This window comes from Mytilus trossulus, chromosome 3 (genome assembly GCF_036588685.1).
Source record: "Mytilus trossulus isolate FHL-02 chromosome 3, PNRI_Mtr1.1.1.hap1, whole genome shotgun sequence".
NCBI classification, from domain to species: domain Eukaryota; kingdom Metazoa; phylum Mollusca; class Bivalvia; order Mytilida; family Mytilidae; genus Mytilus; species Mytilus trossulus.
The window spans coordinates 13566183-13586447 of NC_086375.1; the positions used below are offsets into that span (position 1 = coordinate 13566183).

Sequence of the window (20265 nt, forward strand, 5' to 3'; positions counted from 1 at the left end):
ATGTATCTATTTTAAGAAAATCTTTAATGTGTATGTCCGGTATGAAAACATATGTGTATCTATTCATAAGAGTACATTTTTCCATCCACAGTCTGCACATGCTATGTTCAATGTGGATTTTAAGTCTTGAAAGCCTGTGACAAAAAACCTACGATCCAGAATGTTCTGCAACTCAAAGCTTAAAGGTGATATTGAATCTCTAGCACAAACTCTAGATCAGGGATTGTGGACAAAATAGTTCATGCTAAAAAATGGTTATAAATCAGGGAAAAAACTAACCGGAATCGACTTTATCATGTTTATCATGTTTACAACTCAAAAATTTGAAATGTTTGTATACAGGTAAATGAACTCATCATAGATACCAGGTTTACAATTTAGGACGCAATCAGGATCATCACGTAATATCAACTCACCATAGACAGTAAACAAGTTTCAACAATACAACAGAATGTAAATTTAAAAAGTAAATAATATCTGACATAAGTTCACGTACAGTTGTACTATGATTAACAATGGAAACCATAAATTCTGCTAAGCTGGTTGATATTCTATTTCTGGATAAATGTGTTATACTGTAATAGTGGTGTAGGCTGAAAACAATTATATTCATATACCGGAGTTTTTATCAATGTAACATGTGTAATAGATAGTGTTCCAACCAAGGAGAAATTTATATGCATATAGATACACAATATTTAGGGCGACAATTTAAGTCAGACATATTTCCGTTACAGTACATACTTTCACATATTATAGAACTAAGTCATAGTATTTAACTATCCTATTGATTTTAGTGTGTACCAACATTCACTTGGTAAAGCGTGTGTACTCCAACTATTTACGGAATATATAGAAGAAAGAAGTACTAACATAGGAAAACCTGATGTGTGAAATGAATTGTGTTACAAGTGTCTGAACAGGAACCTACAGATTTTAATCAGTTTAATCAGTCAAACAAAACTTGGAATCATGAATATAATGATGAAGGATATACAGAAATGTGTGGTAAGCGAAGAATACCCCCTTTAAAGTTTGATATCGTTATATTAATTTTCTAAATGTAAAGCTTTCAATTTTGATTAACCAATTTTCTGATAAATATTTTTATACACCCTTTTATTTGCTAGCCTGGCCCACTTGGCAAAGGGAGCGTATCTCATCATTTGACGCCCGTCGTCCGTCGTCTGTCAACTTTAATAGAAATATTTTCCTTTGAAACCACTGTGCTAACTCTAACCAACTTGGCCACGATCATCATTAAGGTATCTAATTTAGAAAATGTGTCCGATGACCCGGCCATTCAACCAAGATGGCCGCCATGGCTAAAAATAGAACATAGGGATAAATAGTAGATTTTGGCTCGTATCTCTTTAGCAAATATGATAAGGGATAAGCTTATTAATAAGGTCAAGATCTAACTGTCCTGGAATTTTCAGACATATCGGGCAACCCGTTGTTGATTGCTTTCTCTGAAGAATTTTTAATTTTACACTTACCCTTCATGAGCACCTGAGATCACCCCCAGTTTTTGGTGGTGTTCGTGTTGTTTAGTCTTACGTTTTTCTATTTTTTGTCATGTGTACTATCATTTGACTCTAAGTCTTTTTATTTAGTTTTAAGTCATGGCGTTGTCAGTTTATTTTAAATCTATGAGTTTGACAGTCCCTCTGGTATCTTTCGTCCCTTTTTTAAGGAGGTTTTTGGTGATTATGTTGAATATTACCATAGATAGTGATAAACTGTTAAAAATAATAATGTTCAACAAAGTAAGATCTATGAATAAGGAATCATGACCAAAATGGTCAATAGATTCCACAAGGAGTTATTGCCCTTTACATTTAAATTTTATAAAAAAAATCGTCATTTTTTTTTTATCTTACACAAATATTCTCCTTTTAACTTTAGATTTAACCAAACTTGGTCACAATCAGCATTAGGACATCTAGTTTAATAAATGTGTCCGATGACCCTGTCTGCCAACCAAAATGGCATACATGGCTAAAAATGGAACATAGGTAAAAAATGCAGTTTTATACTCATATCTCTGAAACTAAAGAAAACGTATAACGGTTGCATTATTTCATACATCGATTGTTAATAAAAATATCAGGTGAGCGACACAGGCTCCTTGGAACCTCTTGTTTATTTTTTCCACGTACCATGGCATGTTTTAAACGAGTTATCAAACTAGGAATTCATACGAATACATTTAGTATGTAAGAGTAGAGGTTGAGAAATAAAGGCAAATGAAAATAAAAGATGTGGTATGATTTCCAATGAGACAACTCTTTACAAGAGACAAAATGACACAGAAATTAACAACTATTTGTCATCGAACGGTCTTCAACTTTATCTTTGTTCCTGCAGTGCTTACATACAAACATGTACTACTTTCTTCATTCAAACATGAATTACTTGACAAGAGTTTCACCAAATCAAATTAAAAATCATATACAGTAACAAATAGAGTTTAAGAAATCACAGATACAGCATATAGTTTTTGCGGTCCATGACACATTTTTGAAGAAGAGAAATATATAATTGTCCAAGTTTAATGATACTAAATTGTTTAAAATAGGGAATGAAGATGCCAGAGGAATATTCAAACGCCTAACTGACAACACAATAGCTAAAATATAAAAAGACAAACAGACAAATGAAGGTCGTACATAAACCTATAATTTTACTTTTTTAAATTTGGATGGAGAGTTGTCTCATTGACACTCACACCACATCTTCCTATATCTAAATAATAATACACATGACAAAATATAGAAATCTAAAAACTATGCAACACGACCCACCAAAAATTTTGAATAATTTTAGGTGCTCCAGAAGGGTAGGCAGATACTTCTCCACATGTGGCACCCGTCGTGTGGCTTATGTTATTACAAATCCGGTCAATTGTCTTATTCGGCAGGACACATTTGTGAAAAGGGAACTGGATTGCAGTTACTATATATGGAACATATCTAATATCATCTGTGAAACGGATATTCCATAACGGTCAACCAACTCGTGATTACATCTGTAAAAATAACAAAGGCAGGGTGTAATAGCTTCCTAGAAAGCAGCAACCCTCTATCAGAGAAATCATGATAGGAAAAACAAGCCCGGAAATATCGTATCAATTGTGAGATATATACAACGTATCCACGCTCTGCAGGAATGTTGCTACATAAAAATGTCAGAATAGGGAAGCTAAAATCCTCTATTTTGTTGTCTTAAAGTGTTTTTTTTCAACAGACCCTCATTTTCAATTTTAGATTTAAATCAAGATATGAGGGAGACTTAACTATGTCTTTAAAAAGTTTAAAAACTAATATGAGCTGTTGCAAGAAAAAATCATATGGGTTTATTATAAATAGATTTCACTTTATTTCAATATTTGTATATAAAAGTACACATTTATAAGTTAAACCGGAAATTTTTTCATCAAAATCGGAACTTAATAAAAGTTTGACAATGTTTAAAAACAATGTGTTTTAATTTGAAATATATTAAAAGGAATTTCAGAGATAGAAAACACTTATAACTATTTATATATATTTATTAAAATTTTGTCCCGAATATATGTTGATTAATTAGATGAGTATAATAAATAATTTTCAATAAATGTCGTACGAAATAATCCCTAGGAACAATCTGGTTCACCCACCATTTTCTACAGAAGAAAATGCCTATAATTAGTCAAGATTATGACAGAAGGCATCTATTCGTTTGATGTGTTTGAGCTTTTGATTTATGCAATTTTATTTCAGAATTGTCCTCGTACTTTTTTTACATTTAACATTTTTATAATTTAATTAAAATGAAGCTTAATGGTACCATTTTCCTTCTTTGTCCTAAAAATATATTTGCTACTCTTTTACAGGAAATAATGGACATTTTATTTGAGATATTAACGTCAGATTTTATTCATATCAACAATAATAAAAAGAAGGCCGGCAATAACCAAATACAACGTTGTTCTATGACGGTCCTTTGTCATTTCTGTGTAATACAAACAGTCTGAACTTTTGTCTAAAGAATTAACTACTCAACAAAATGGCTTCTCTTTCTCCAGAGGAAGAAAACTATGTCAGAATGAGTTTATTGCTGACAGGAATTTCGCCACGTGCAGCTAGAGCCTTATTTGATAGTGAATTCCTTCCATCATGTTTGGAGTCTTCTTTGAAAAAGGCATACAATAAACTGTTTGATTTGAAAAAGAAACATGTTATAAATGCGGCTCAGTGGAACCTTCTGTTCACTCGTTTTCCAGGTAAGTTCAAAACCTTGTTATTGATTGGGCACTCCAATCATATCTATATCCACCAAATCATGAGTAAATTTCAAGTTTTTGTAAACTGAAGTGTTTTGTCTTAGACAACAAATCTTCATACAAAATGGAATTAGTTCTTTATACGGGTTTCACTGTATGATATTCTAGTCACAATTATCTTTTCTTTCTGAACAATAGTGCACAAAGGACCATGTGAGCGGTTGCAATCAATTTGAGTCTGTCAACCGTTTGGTTGTACCTTGTGTGTCTATCAACTCTCTGTTATCCGTTAATTTTTTTCCAAATTTTCTTTGAAACTGATTTAACTGATTGAAAACCAAATGTGTCTCTGCTTCATCTAATGTCTACTCTAAATAAGAGGCGAAAAATATCCAAACGGACATTCAAACTCAAGCTTAAAATGGCATAAAAAGAAAAAGACCAAGAGACAAACAACAGCGTTAACGTTCTGATTTTCAGTTCATTACCCAACAAACCAACATAGCTATCAATTCTAAATTATCCAACAGCAGTCAAACAGACGTTTTTGATAATATCTTACAGTTATAGTAAGAAAAGAAAACTTAGAAGCATATAAGTAGTCATCATGACATGCTCCATATACCTTGTAAATTTCAGAAAAAAACTTTTTAGGTCTTTCAACCTTTTTGGTTGAGAGACCTATTGGTTTTGTTCTGATTATTATTTTTTTTCTTCCGCCAACTTTTTTGTCCTTTGCTGTTTTTTTGTTTCGCAAGATGTCGCTTAGATAAATGAAATATGATATCGAACAGTTTATGTGCTTTTGAAACTGACACCGCGAATCAAATAATTTCCAATATAAGAGTTATCTCCCCGAACATTGTTTTTCTTGTTATCGCTTAATCTTCACAACCGTATAAGAAACCGACAAATATTTTTTTCCAAATTGCTCGTTATATCGTCAGGATGTTCTGTTTTATTTTGACCGAAGCTATATGGAGACTCCATATGAGAGTTATCCCAAGTTTTGTATATGATATAAGTGATAGAGACCTAGGGTCTTTTGATTTAAGGTCCTTGGTCCAAAAAAAATGAAAATTAGGTCAAGGTCAAAGGTCAAGGTCAAATTCTAAATTTTGATTTTGGCTTATTTTCACTTATTTTCGTTAACTTTATAAGATTTAGACAAATTGTTTTTACTAAATTGTTAGTTGCGACATGTCGTAACTTATAAATTTTTATTGAAAGGGTGCGTAGACAATAAATGGGAGTTTTTGCCCCTCTTATATTAAGAATTATGTGTAAAGTGATATTACTCATGAACCATACATAATACAGACCTAAGGTCTTTTGATTTGGGATCCTTGGTTTATTACCTTAAAATTGAGGTCAAGGTCATAGGTTAATTGGACGTTCTAGATTTTGACCTTTGCTCGAAATTCATATTTTTATATCATAAAGCCATAGCAACTGACATTTTCAACTGAATCTTTATATTTTCATATCAATTGTTATCAAAGGTACCAGGATTATAATTTAGTACGCCAGACGCGCGTTTCGTCTACATAAGACTCATCAGTGACGCTCATATCAAAATAGTAATAAACCGAACAAATACAAAGTTGAAGAGCATTGAGGATCCAAAATTCCAAAAAGTTGTGCCAAATACGGCTAAGGTAATCTATGCCTGGGATAAGAAAATCCTTAGTTTTTCGAAAAATTCAAAGTTTTGTATACAGGAAATTTATAAAATGACCACATAATTGATATTCATGTCAACACCGAAGTGCTGACTACTGGGCTGGTGATACCCTCGGGGACGAAACGTCCACCAGCAGAGGCATCGACCCAGTGGTGTAAATTGTTATCAAAGGTACCAGGATTATAATTTAGTACGCCAGACGCGCGTTTCGTCTACATAAGACTCATCAGTGACGCTCATATCAAAATAGTAATAAACCAAACAAATACAAAGTTGAAGAGCATTGAGGATCCACAATTTCAAAAGGTTGTGCCAACTACGGCTAAGGTAATCTACTCCTGGGGTAAGAAAATCCTTAGTTTTTCGAAAAATTCAAAGTTTTGTAAACAGAAAATTTATAAAAATGACCATATAATTGATATTCATGTCAACACCGAAGTGCTGACTACTGGTGATACCCTCGGGGACCAGAAATAGATCCTTATTGGTTGACCAAAATAGATCCTTATTGGTTGAAAGACCTTCAATTGTTCTTTGAACAATCGGTTTTTAATTTATTTTGTTTTCTTTTAAAGGTGTGTAAATGATAAATGATAGAATTGGTTCATACTTTGCAAAAGTGTAGTAAATGAAGTGATATGTGCAATACATAAAATATGATACCTTGTGTAGATAGTGTTCCATGCTTTCTGCACGTTACGAACTCTCGCAAAAACTGGTTAAAGGGGTCTGTTGGTGGCACTTTCCAAGGCTTGTATTTTTGTATTAAATATACATCAAATGGCTGTCGAAAGTGCTTGCCCTTTATCCAGATCAATATTATTACAGAACCTACCTATTGTTCTTCTCATGCACATGTATATGGTATTAACCACTGAAAGGAAAGCAAATACAAAAATCAATCTTTCATTGTTTCTTGCTTTTGTTTCTATAGCATTGATATTCTTTATGTTTATCAATTTCAAGCTTATCATGATTTATTATTTGTAGATCTTCCAGATTCTAAAACATTTGATGTCATTTTAATGATAATATTATTGAGAAATCTGACAACAATTTCGCCTCCTGTTTGTGGATTTGACGGCCGACCTTCTGCCACGGAAAAAACGCCAGGTGCAGATTTAGCCCGAATCAAATACTACAGGAACTATATGGCTCACCTGGGCTATGGCAAAATAGACACACCATTGTTCAATACTGCGTGGGATGATATAACTAGCGTACGTCGTGCTATTCAATAATTTAAGACACCTTACGGTTTTGTTTTATTTCTATTTATTTATACAAAACAGGATACAATTTCCAACTAAATACTGCTTCATTTTAATAATAGAACTTAATATATATGTTGAGTGATACTTGTTTTCTTGCAATCATACCCTTTTTTTTGGGGAATTTTGAATTTTGAATGTCCATTTTCACAAATGGTGGATTTTGCCATCTTAGATTTTCCTTACATACAATCATGTTTCTTCTGTTTCTTACAGACAATTGATTAATTACTAGGGAGTAAAACAGAAACCTTTTAAAAAATGTTTAAACATATTCGACCACAAAATGTATGTGATGATACTAATGCTGATGAAGAAAATTATTACAACAATTATGATGCATCATTCTTGAAGAAGCGAACATGAGTGATTTATACTTGACTTTCTGTATGTATGTGCCTGTCCAAAGTCAAGAGTCTGTAATTCAGTGGTTGTCTTTTTTTTAATGTTACATATTTGTATTTCGTTCATCTTTTATACAAAAATTAGGTCGTCAGTTTTCTCGTTTGAATTGTTTTACAATTGTTATTTCGGGGTATTTTAAAGCTGACTATGCGGTATGGGCTTTGCAGTATGTTGAAGGCCGTACGATGAACTATAGTTGTTAATTTCTGTGCTATTTGGTCTCTTGAAGAGAGTTGTCTCAGTGGAAATTATACCATATCTTCTTTTTTATATTTCATATTTTACCAAATGTTTCTAACTTATGAAAAGGTAAAAGTCTGCAAAATGACAGTTTGCCCTTCTATTATTGACATATAGCCATTCCGTCTTTGCTTGTATAAAAGTTCAAGATTAAAATAAGCTGTATACTACGTTAACCTTCGTTTGCTCTTAGTAAGCAAATAACTAATTTTCAAGCAATATTTTACAGGCCATTGACAGATTGGGCGGACAGCAGATGAAGCAGGAGTGTGATTATCTTAAAATCAGACCTTTAGATCAGACCAACCAAGAAATTATGCTGGAAATCAAACGGTCTAATGATGAAATCAGGGATCTAAAAGAATCATTTGAACGACTAGAAATGTCACATACTAAAATAAAGAAATCCCATGAATTATTACAAGAAGAACATGCTGATGTTTCAAGAAAACTTCAACAGCTAGAAACGTCTCAGAAGGACACAGTTCCATGGAATGTTAGAGGTAAACAGTGATACACTCTTGATCTGATTTAAATTTAGAAAAAATAATTTCATTTGACTCCTATGAATACTTTAGATTGACATTGAATAATAAGGTTGTTAATAAGAAAATAATCCATGTATCATGAAATAGACGATAAAGGTAGATAATTGTTCTATCTAGAACTAAAACAATTGCATAAACTACATACTTTGACAGGAATACATTACCTTAGCCGTATTTCGCACATCTTTTTGGAGTTTTGGGCCCTCAATGCTCTTCAACTTTGTACTTGTGTGTCTATTAAACTATTTTAACTGGAGCGTCACTGAAGGGTCTTATGTAGACGAAACGCTCTTCTGGCGTACTAAATTATAGTTCTGGTATCTTTGATTACTATTTACGAAATTGAGTGTTTCTAATCCTTTTTAAACAAATATGATAATAAGTATCGGTTAACAAATTATTATTCAAGCTAGAGGTAACTCGATTGTCTGAGTTTATCCTACACTATGATTTGAAGGAAAAAAACACTTTTGTGGGAAAAGAAAGAATACTAAAAGTAAAATTCACAAAGTATAACTTAAGACCAAACTCCAAAGGAATTTAAAGAAAAGAAAAAATAGCCAACATTACACGTTATAGGCTTAAATAAGTAGAATACCGCTTTTCAAAAGTCATAAATCGATTAAGAGAAAAAAATCCGGGCTACAAAACAAAACCGAGGGAAACACATCAACTATAAGAGGAAAACAACAAAACACTAAAGTGCAACAAAAACAACGCCAATGCAACATACATGAAAACGAACTATTGACTATTTGGCGAGAAACTAAACCAAGCGTAGTTGTTTGATTTATTAATTTATTGCACATTATTATTTGTGAATGAAATACGTTCAACTGAATACGAAAATGCCTGTATAAAGTCAAGAATATGACAGTTGTTAACCTTTCCTTTGGTGTGTTTGAGCTTTTGTGGAGCAGCATTTGTCTACCCTTCCGGAGCATCTTAGATTAACCCCATTTATTGGTTTGTTTCGTGTTGTTGTTTGTGACATATTAACTTATTGTGTTTATTTTATTCATACATTGTTGTCAATATCATGGAATTTGATGCGACAAGTTACAGGTTTAGCTAGCTTTAAAACCAGGTTATATCCACCATATCTACCTAAAAAAATGCCTGTATTAAGTCAGAAATATCCAATCGTTGGTTGTCTTTGAATTTTTGACTTTGCCATCTGATTAGAAACTTCCCGTTTTGAATTTCATGGAGTTCAGTATTTTTGTGATTTTACTTTATATTGTACACCGAAGAAGTGGTCTATAAATGCCAAATCAAGTACTACACATTACTCTGATAAATATGGTCACAAATGATTTTAGGAGATTCATTTTGATATTGAGGTCCCTGTTTCTAAGATCAAAGTTATAGCTACTAAACAAAATAATTTTTGAACATGTAACATCTAGAACCAAATTTTCAAGTAATCAAATTTTTTTTAAAGATGTAGGTATAGTTTACAATCAACAGTGTCCAAATTACCAAATTTAGTCCTGGTATCTATGATGAGTTTATTTACAAGAACGAGAAGAATTAAAATAAATCAAGATGGCCGAACTCACCATTTGACCACACCTAAAATCAGGAAGTGTTTTTTTTTAATTACTATTGTTAATTTGAATGTCATTGAAAGACAAATTATCTAAAAAAAAAAAAAAAAAAAAAAATTGTCAACATAAATATTTATGCAAAAGGTGTCAATTGATCACTTATCTTTGACTGTTTTCTGCCCTTAGGAGGATTGTTGTCTCTTTGACACATCATTTCAATTCTCAATTTTGTTTAAGCAAGCTACGATCTCACGGCAAAAATTGTCAAGCTGAATCTTATTAAAGCTATTTGTCGAGTTAAAAACCCGCTTATTATTTAAACGGAGTCATAAGTATCAGAGAAATTATTAACACGAAAAATCAAAATACTAATAAAATCAAAATCGTTAACTTTTTTTCTTACATTCAAGCTTGCTCGTTAACCTGTTCATGTTCTTTCATTTTGTGAGTAATACGATTTCCAGTAAACAATAGTGAGAACTATTGTTAATTTATTCTGTTTGTTTTCGTAATAAATGAGTCCAGGGCTTATTCAGCAGACGATTAAATAGAAAATAAATGAGTTTTCTAAAATTTTTTATCTCAAATAATTAAGACAGATACAACAATCAGTAATAAGCCGACTTTACATGTTCGTTGTTTTTATGGATAATATATATATATATATATATATATTTAAAAAGTAAAATCACAAAAATACTGAACTCAGAGGAAAATCAATTTGGAAAGTCCATAATCACATGGCAAAATCAAAAAACAAAACGCATAAAAAACGAATGGACAAATAGACAAACTTAGAATATTCTTTAAAACGAAAGGGAAAACAAATGATACCTATAGATAACGTTTTGTATGTTAACTTTGGAAACGACATTATATATAAAATCATAACAATTAAACCAACATAGGATACGCTTCCGTTAATCGTTTACTTTTTTTAATCAGGAATATGTTAAAATATTTGTACAATATTTTTTCTTATATTTAAATCTGTTGTTAACAGGATATTTTTAAAAGTAGTTAAGAAAGTTTTGCAGACTTTAATAAAGCACAAACCATTACACTAAAGATTTTCAAATAATATGTAGGTATTTATGACAAAATGGAGGTCAAGTTTAATATTTTCAATTTTCCAATTCTGGTCCTTTATCTATTTGAGAAAATGCAAGTTAACGCTATATCCTTGCACTTACTTATGACCTGTTCAATCTATATCTTTTATACTATAATACACCCGTGATATCGCGGGTCCGTGACTGAATTAATGCGTATGCCTTATTTTAGTATTGGTATTGTCATCTGATTAAGTCATGCCGATAATAAAAGACGCACAGTTTTCTCTGCTTTCAAAATCTTTCTGTTTGAACCCGTCGACCTGGAACCTATCAATTATTGGTAATATTAATAATTTGGAAAACAAAAGGGCCTGGAATGGATTATTTTTTACTCAACAGTATACAGCAAAATTCTAAATACACCGTTTGGTGGTGCGCCTGTCAGATGTGGAACGTACAGATAAGGTGATAGGTAACATGCGAATGTACTATTGGTATCGGTGTCGGACTCCGACACCGATACCAATAGTACATTCACCTGTTACCTATCACCTTATCTGTCTGGTCGAGTCGACCCGGAACTTCTTAATTATTAGCAATATTAATTACGTGGAAAACAATGGGGCCTGGAGTGGTGTAATTTTTAATCAACACCATTGTACTATATAAGTTATATATAAAGTTGAATTCTTTGATTAATCGTTTTTACGTGATGACGGCTGACAAATTGGACCTCGTAATTTTAGTATAAGAGACATTTTGTTTATGATGCCAGATGCAGGTCAAGTCTATAATCCGTGGTCAGGTCCTTGACAAATTGAAATATAGGCATCGATTGTGACAGGTTAAACAAACATGAAATTCTTTAAAAATACAAAAAACTCTCTTTACTGGCAGTTTAGCAACTTCTTTCCTGTTGATTTTCTAGCAAAATAATGTAGATTGAAATAAACTGTAAAAATGCAGAAAAATAAAGCAAAGATCTACAAATCACAAAAAAAGTATGTTTACTGGCAGTTTAGGAACTTATTTCTTGTTGATTTCTGACAAAATAAAGTAGATTAAAATAAACTGTATAAAAGCAGAAAAATAAAACAAATATCTACAAATCAGAAAAAAAGGCAGAGTCCTAAATTGAAAAGAGAATATATACAGAAAAAAAAATCCCAGACCCGCTTTATAAATGTCATGCGTCTGAAGCCGAATATTTCAAAGCAAATCATGTGACAGAACCAAAACAGCTAATAAGCTATAGGACCAAAAAAAGACGCAAAAAAGTTAGCCAAATCCATTTCTAGTCAACTTTGCATAAGGAAGATTTTATTGTTAATAATTTATAAATTTATAAACAAACAATAGAGAAAGTTTATAAATTTTATCAGTACCGAAGTACTAATGAGCTGATGAAATTCCTGGGTACTGAAAGTCAACCGGCAGTTATTATATATATATATGGTAGGCATCGGTTATTTCTAATTTGTAACTGTAATGCATGGTAATGCATTACTATCGTGCATTACATTTTTCCAAGTAATTGCATGCAATGTGTAATGCAGCAATTTTTTTCATTCAATGATATTGTAAAATAATGCATTACTTTAACATTTTTTTCACATACAACATCTTTAAAATATTGTTGGAGATTTAACTTTAGCAGAAATTAAGATTTCTTGAAAAACTGATCATTTGAATATATTCTTTATTTCATTTCATTTCATACATTTACCTTGTCTTAATTAAATAAAATATTATAATAGATTGTTATAATACACAAACTAGTGTGTTTTACAATCATTGTTTTCCCCATTTTAACAATTATTCATTAATTAAGCTCAATGTTAATTATATAAATAGGAAAGAAATTCTCAGTAATAAATTTATTGATCGAAATTAAAAAAACCAAAAAATACATTTATAGAAAAAAAGCTTACATTAAGTTTAAATAATAAAAAAAAAAAAGAATTTAATTATGTGTTTTTAAAATGTTTTACTTTTCTATTCACCTAATAAAATTCACGAATGTAGTATGTAATTAAATGCATTACTTTGCCAAAAAAATGCATTACTTCGATAAATGAATGTAATTGTAATTGTAATTTAATGCATGGTTCTGTCAAAGTAATTATAATAATATAATGCATAACATTGCATTTTTTTAAAATTCGACGCATACCTGATATATGGCATATACTCATTGCTTTAAAACAAAAATTAAACACTACTTTATCAATATGCGTCCGAAACGCCTTTCTGGTTTTACGACCAAGAGTATTCAAAGCCAAATAGTTTAAAGCCGAGAATGTATAAGAACCGAAACTGTTGTAGATCTGTACAACTTAAAAGAACCATTTAATTAATAGCCAAATCCTTGTTAGGCAAACTTTGCCCCAAAGAGTTTAAAACTCAGTAATGTAGAAGTGCTTGAATAGCAAAGACGTAAAATCAAGGGTTCACCTGAGTTTATTTTCATGGTTTATGAATAAAATTGATTTTTTTAGTTAAGTTGTTTCTCAGATACTATCACCAATTGGTGAACTATGTTTGATGTATGGAATAAATGTGTAGTAAACATATCGTATGGATTAGTTCATATGACCTTTGCTTCATTTTCATGGTTCATTGGTCAATGTTAAATATTAGTGACTAGGGCTGATACTTTATTATTACAAGTAATTGGCTACCTATATTTAGAGTATATAATGATTGTAAGGTGTACATGTATGTCTGTTACAGTTCATCTGACCATGACCTCATTAACATGGACAATTATTGATTTAAGATTACGTAAAGTTGTAGTAAAACCTCCATATTAACGAAAATGAAATCAATGTATGACATTCTTTCTGTATGCACTTTTGCTAAAATATATAATGCCGCTAAAATTTCCAAATAACCACAAGTTGAAGAAAGATAATCGATAATAATTTATATATTTTTTTAATTTCAGAACAAATCAACAAAATACTTGTAGACTGGGAGAACAATGTAAAGATGTTTATAAACACAAGGGCTGCCCAGCATGTACTTAAATGTATACAGGAGAATAGTTGTGTTACTATAACTGCAAGTTCTGGTGCAGGGAAGACAGCAACTCTACAATATGTTGCTTTACAAATGTCAAATGAAGAATATGATGTTATTATTGTGTCTGATCCAGATGACATTATTAAGTTTCACAATCCGAATAAAAAAGCATTGTTTGTTATTGATGATTTGTGTGGAAACTTTTCCGTTGACCAAAGTGATATCAAAAAGTGGAACACACTCATTGAGCGTATAAAAAGAATTCTTGAAAACAAGCGAACAAAAATAATTGCAGCATGTCGATTACAAGTTTTTCAGGATGATAAATTTAATATTTTATCCATTTTTACGTCATGTGTATGTAACATGTTATCAAACGAAATATGTTTGTCAAAAGCTGAAAAACAATCAATAGCAGAGCTGTATTTAAAAGCAAAAACCTCAGAGATTGCCGACCTTTATGATTTATACGATTGTTTTCCTCTTCTTTGTAAAATGTGGCATGATAATCCTACCTTTGATGTTGTAGATTTATTTCAGAAACCGTTTTCAGTTTATGAATCAGAAATTGACAAGCTCTTTCAGATGGGACATTATACTAAATACTGTGCTCTAGTTTTATGTGTCATATTTAACAATGAATTGAAGGAGAAAATATTGACAGAAGATATTGATCCCACAACCAAATTTGTTATTAAGAACACATTTCAGGCATGTAAACTGGACCGAGGCGTATCACTACTTGTTATAAAGGATGAACTTGACTCACTTACAAATACTTATGTAAGTAAGAAGTTAAAGAACTTTTGTGAAAACGAATATTTTTACTCAACTTTACATGATAAAATATTTGACTTTTTGGCCTTCTACTTTGGACAAAAAATTACAAATTGCTTGATAAAGAATGCAGATAGCCGTCTGATTAATAAGCGATTCTTATTAGAAAAAGAGGAGAACATGGATCAATTTATTACCGTTGTTCCTCTGAAATATCACAAAAGTTACATGCAGAGATTAATTGATGAATGGTTAAAGGGAAATGTTGGCAATATTTTTGATAATATTAATATGAAGATATCTCAGTTTAGATTAAAACTATTGGAACATTTGCAAAAACTTGATAAATCATGTCAAAAACAACTGGCACAAACCTTCGATAACGAAACCAATGATTATTTTTGTTTTGGTAGGGGAATAAGATATTCTACAGCTTTGTTACATTGTTGTTCAATTGGAGATATCCCTTTGATCAATTGGTGTTTACACAATGAAGTTGATGTTAACCAGTGTACACATGATAATCAGTCACCTGTCATGATTGCATGTGAACTTGGCTATACAGAAATTGTAAGGATGTTGTTAGACAGAGAAGCAGACTTAAAAACAATTGACAGATATGGTAAGTCACCTTTAATTAAGGCTTGTACACACGGTCACATGGGAATAGTTAAGATGTTGATGGACAGAGGAGCAGACTGTAATAAATGTGACAGTTCTGGTCAGTCACCTGTAATGATTGCATGTGAACATGGCTATACAGAAATAGTTAAGTTCCTTTTAGACAAAAGAGCAGACTTTAATGATTTCGACAATCGTAGTCAGTCCTCTATATCAAAGGCTTGTGAAAATGGTCATACAGAAATAGTTAGAATACTGATAGATAGAGGTGCAAATTTGAATAAATCTGACAACTTTGGTACGTCACCTCTACTTATTGCTTGTAAACAAGGTAAAAAGGAAATAGTACGAATGTTATTAGACAGAAGGATATATCATAATAAAGCTAATAATAATGGTTTAACACCTTTACTTACGGCTTGTGAACATGGTTACACAGGAACTGTAAAGATGTTGTTGGATAGAGGGGCAGACTTTGATCAATCGGATAATAAAGGTTGGACACCTATTATGTTTTCTTGTAAATATAATCGTTTAACAATAGTGAAGATGTTGGTAGGAAGAGGGGCACTTTGTGAAAAATGTGACAGCTGGGGTCAGTCACCTGTTATGCTAGCATGTGAACATGGTAGAACAGAAATAGTGCGTTGGTTATTATATAGAGGTCTTAACTATAATACATGTGACGAATTTGGTATGTCACCGATAATAAAGGCAAGTAAAAACGGCCATAAAGAAATAGTCAAGATATTGTTAGATAAAGGAGGAAACTTTAACCTACGGGGACGGTCACATGTAATAAATGAGTGTGATAATACAGAAATGGTTGGAATTTGGAGAGACAAGGAGGTAAACTATGATGAAGTTGACAATGATGGTAAGTCAGCATTAATGTATGCTTGTGAATTTGGACATAAAAGAATTGTACAAATGTTATTAAACAAAGAGGTAGACTTGGATAAATGTGACAATGTTGGTAAATCAGCTTTAATGTATTCTTGTGAAATGGGTTTTATCGAAATAGTCAAAATGCTGTTAGTCAGAGGCGTAGATTATAATAAATTTGACAAATTCAATCGATCAACAATTCTGGTTGTCTGTCGAAATGGTTTTCCCGCAATTTTCCAATTACTGTCAGAAAAAGGAGCAGACTGTAATACATTTGATAATCGTTACAATACGCCATTAATGGAGGCTTGTAGATTTGGTCATACAGTCATTGTACAAATGTTGATAGAAAAGGGAGTGAATTGTGATATATCTAACATCATGGATCAGACGCCCCTAGTGTTGTCCTGTAAGCATGGTCATACAGACATAGTAAGAATGCTATTGGACAATGGGGTAGACTCCAACAAATCTGACATTAACGGTTGGACATCTATTGCATTTGCCTGTAGCAAAGGTCATACAGAAATAATAAAGATGTTGTTAGACAAAGAGGTAGACTGTAATAAGTTGAACAAATTGGGTCAGTCACCCATAATGCATGGTGTTGTGTATGGAGATTTTGAAATAGTTAAGATGTTGTTTAACAGAGGAGTAGACTGTAACCAATGTGACAGAAAAGGAAGGTCACTTTTTATGGAGGCTTGTTCAAGAGGGCTAACAGAATTTGTCAAAATATTGTTAGATAAAAATGTTGACTATAATAAGTGTAATAAAAAGGGCTGGTCACCATTAATGTGTGCTTGTAGAAACGGACATGAAGACATAGTAAAGATGTTGTTAGAAAGAAGAGTTGACTTAAATAAATGTAACAAATGGCGATGGTCAGCTGTACTGTATTCTTGTAAACATGGTCATCAAAAGGTTTTAGGGAGGCTGATATTCAGCGGAGCAAGCATTGATCAATGTGATAACAATGGCTGTTCACCTATTATGATCGCATGTAAACGTGGCCATACAAAAATCGGTAAGATGTTGTTAAATACTAATGCAGACGTTGTAAAATGCAATAATAATGGACAATCACTTCTTATGTATGCTTGTAAATATAGTCAAACAGAAATAGTTAGGATCTTGGTAGATAAAGGGATAGACTATAGTAACTGCGATAAAAAAGGAAGGTCACCTCTAATGTATGCATGTAAACATGGTCATACTGGTGCAGTAAGGATTTTGTTGGAAAACAAAGGAGACTTTAATTCCAATTATGCTGAATGTTCTCTCCTTATAATGCATGCTATAAAAAATAGTGATAGAGAAATTGTAAATATACTACTGCATAAAGGAATAGGGTTAAATGAATGTGACAGCAGCGGTCGAACATTGCTAATGAAGGCTTGTGAACATAATGCTATTGAAATAACCCGTTTGTTATTAGACAGAGGAGCTGACTTGAATAAGTGTGACATATTGGGTGAGACACCTCTCATGAAGGCTTGTAAACAAGGTCACGAAAAAGTTGCAAGTTTGTTGTTTGATAAAGGAGCAGAATATGACAATTTTGACATAATGGGTCAGTCACCAATCATGACAGCTTGTGAATATGGTCACACAGAAATAGTAAGGACATTATTGGATAAAGGAGCAGACTTTAATAAATGTGACAGATCAGGTCAGTCATCTATTATGAAGGCTTGTGAAAATGGTCATCCAGAAATTGTATGGATTTTGTTAGATAGAGAAGCAAATTGTAATACATCTGATGATAAGGGAAGCACTCCTTTAACAATTGCTTGTAGATTTGGCCATACAGTAATAGTAAAATTGCTATTAGACAAATGGGCAGACTTTAATTACTGTGATTTTGATGATAAATCACCACTATTTATCGCTTGGGAACATAATTATACAGAAATAGTAAACGTTTTATCAAACAGAGGGGCAGAATACAATAAAGTTAACACATCTGATCAGTCAAATGTCATGGAAGCTCATTGCAGTGGTAATATAGAAGCAATCGAGATAATATACGATAGAAGTGCAGACTATAATACAACATGAAAGTGAAGGCGAGTCAAATGGGCATACAAAAATAACTGAATAGTTGCTACACGGAGTCATATGTATTCAAAGCATGTGAAAAGGAATCCCCCATACAGATCTATAAATAGTAAATAGCAAAAACAAAAAAAGAGCAGACTTTGATAAAATTGACTGGACTGATAAGACAGCTTGTGAAAATAGTTTTACAGAACGAGTGAATTTGTTATTAGAAAAAGGACAGGAATGATCAGTCAGCTCATATGAAAGTTTGTGAACATGGTCATACATAAATACTAAAATTGTTCCAGACAAAGAAAAACTGTCCTAAAAAAATGAACAGGAGAGATCGATCATCATTAATGCTGGCCTGTTAACACGGATAATCTTTAATGATGGCTGTAAACATGGTCATACACAAGTAGTAAGAATGCTGATAGAAAGAGGAAAAGAAAGTGATAAATGTAACAACGATAATCAGTCCCATGTATTGACTTTTGAAGCTGGGCACGCAGAAATATTGAAGATTTACCGATGTGATTATATTGACCAGGTATCTGTTATGAAAGCCTGTGATCATGTACATAGAAAATTAGTAGCTGATACATATAGAAAGTGGAATCGACTTTAATAAATGTGATTTGTATGGTCTAACACTTTAAGTGATGGCTTGTATGCATGATTATAAAATATGTAAAAATGTGGCTAGATATAAAGGCAAACAATAATGTATGTTGCAATCATGCCTGTACCAAGTCAGGAATATGACAGTTCTTGTCCATTCGTTTTTGATGCGTTTTGTTATTTGATTTTGCCATGTGATTATGGACTTTTCAAATTGATTTTCCTCTGAGTTCAGAATTTTTGTGATTTTACTTTTTGCAATAATAGAAGTTTCATACTACATATTGCCTGTCTGAATTGTCAGTATTATATACATACTATGATTAATAAACTTGCTTTGATGGGAAAAACATATCCAATAAAGTCAATGTTGCATTTTACAGAGAGGAATAAGACAACAAGAGCAAACTTTTTTTTTTTTAAATTAATCAGTTTTATTGCACTTTTGATGTTAACCGCAAATGTTTTTTAAAGTATTTAGCTATATCTTTGTTAATTTTTTATTTTAGGGATTTCTTCAAAGGAAATTGATATTGATTTTATATTTCATTTGATAATTTATACATATCATATTATTGTGAAAATATGATCTTCCCTTCTGGTAACGCTTTTTTTGTTAAATAGTTCTATTTTGACAAATTATCTACATTCTCCAATGTTTTGCTTAAAAAAAATGTAAAAAGCTACTTTTTAAATTTCATTCATTTATTAAAATTTATTATAGGTTTGAACTTTTGTTTAAGGAATTTAAAATAAAATTGTAATCATTACTATGTGTTTTACAAAAGATTAAACAAATTATGGTTTTGACATTGATTAAATAGGTTATATTAAGTGTGATAATGAGAAATATGTATTTGTGAATTAAATAGTTAATCATGATGATTAGATGACCTCAATAATAAACGTTTTTCATTGTTAAGTGTAAGGGATGTGTCAGATTACGCTGATGGTTTACTGAAAATTAAAAGACTAGTGCTAATGGGCATGGTGTCTTATAGGCATACATTGTTATAAGTAAGACACCTGCTGATACATTTTAGATAAATTCAGGAATTATATGATGCTGATTTAACACTTAAAGACAGTTTTTTTTTATTAGATTTAGTTTAAAAACACTTTTAACATGTTGCATTTGTAATCTAATATACCTTAGAAATGATTTTAAAAAAGAAGCGGTGGTATTGTAAAAATATTTGTATAGGTTCGTAAAAGACCTGAAGTATTATGGTATATAAATACCAATATGTCTATCCATCGCATAGACCCGA

General features: G+C 31.7%; 1 protein-coding gene across 1 annotated transcript; it reads left to right on the forward strand.

The window, feature by feature from the left end:
* The first annotated feature begins 3882 nt into the window (after positions 1-3882).
* On the forward strand, positions 3883-19589 carry LOC134710197 (serine/threonine-protein phosphatase 6 regulatory ankyrin repeat subunit B-like). Its single transcript, XM_063570428.1, has 4 exons — positions 3883-4267; positions 6942-7171; positions 8097-8370; positions 13968-19589. Exons 1-4 carry the CDS (start codon positions 4051-4053, stop codon positions 18389-18391), a joined length of 5145 nt encoding a protein of 1714 aa, XP_063426498.1. The 5' UTR covers positions 3883-4050; the 3' UTR covers positions 18392-19589.
* Positions 19590-20265: the final 676 nt, after the last annotated feature.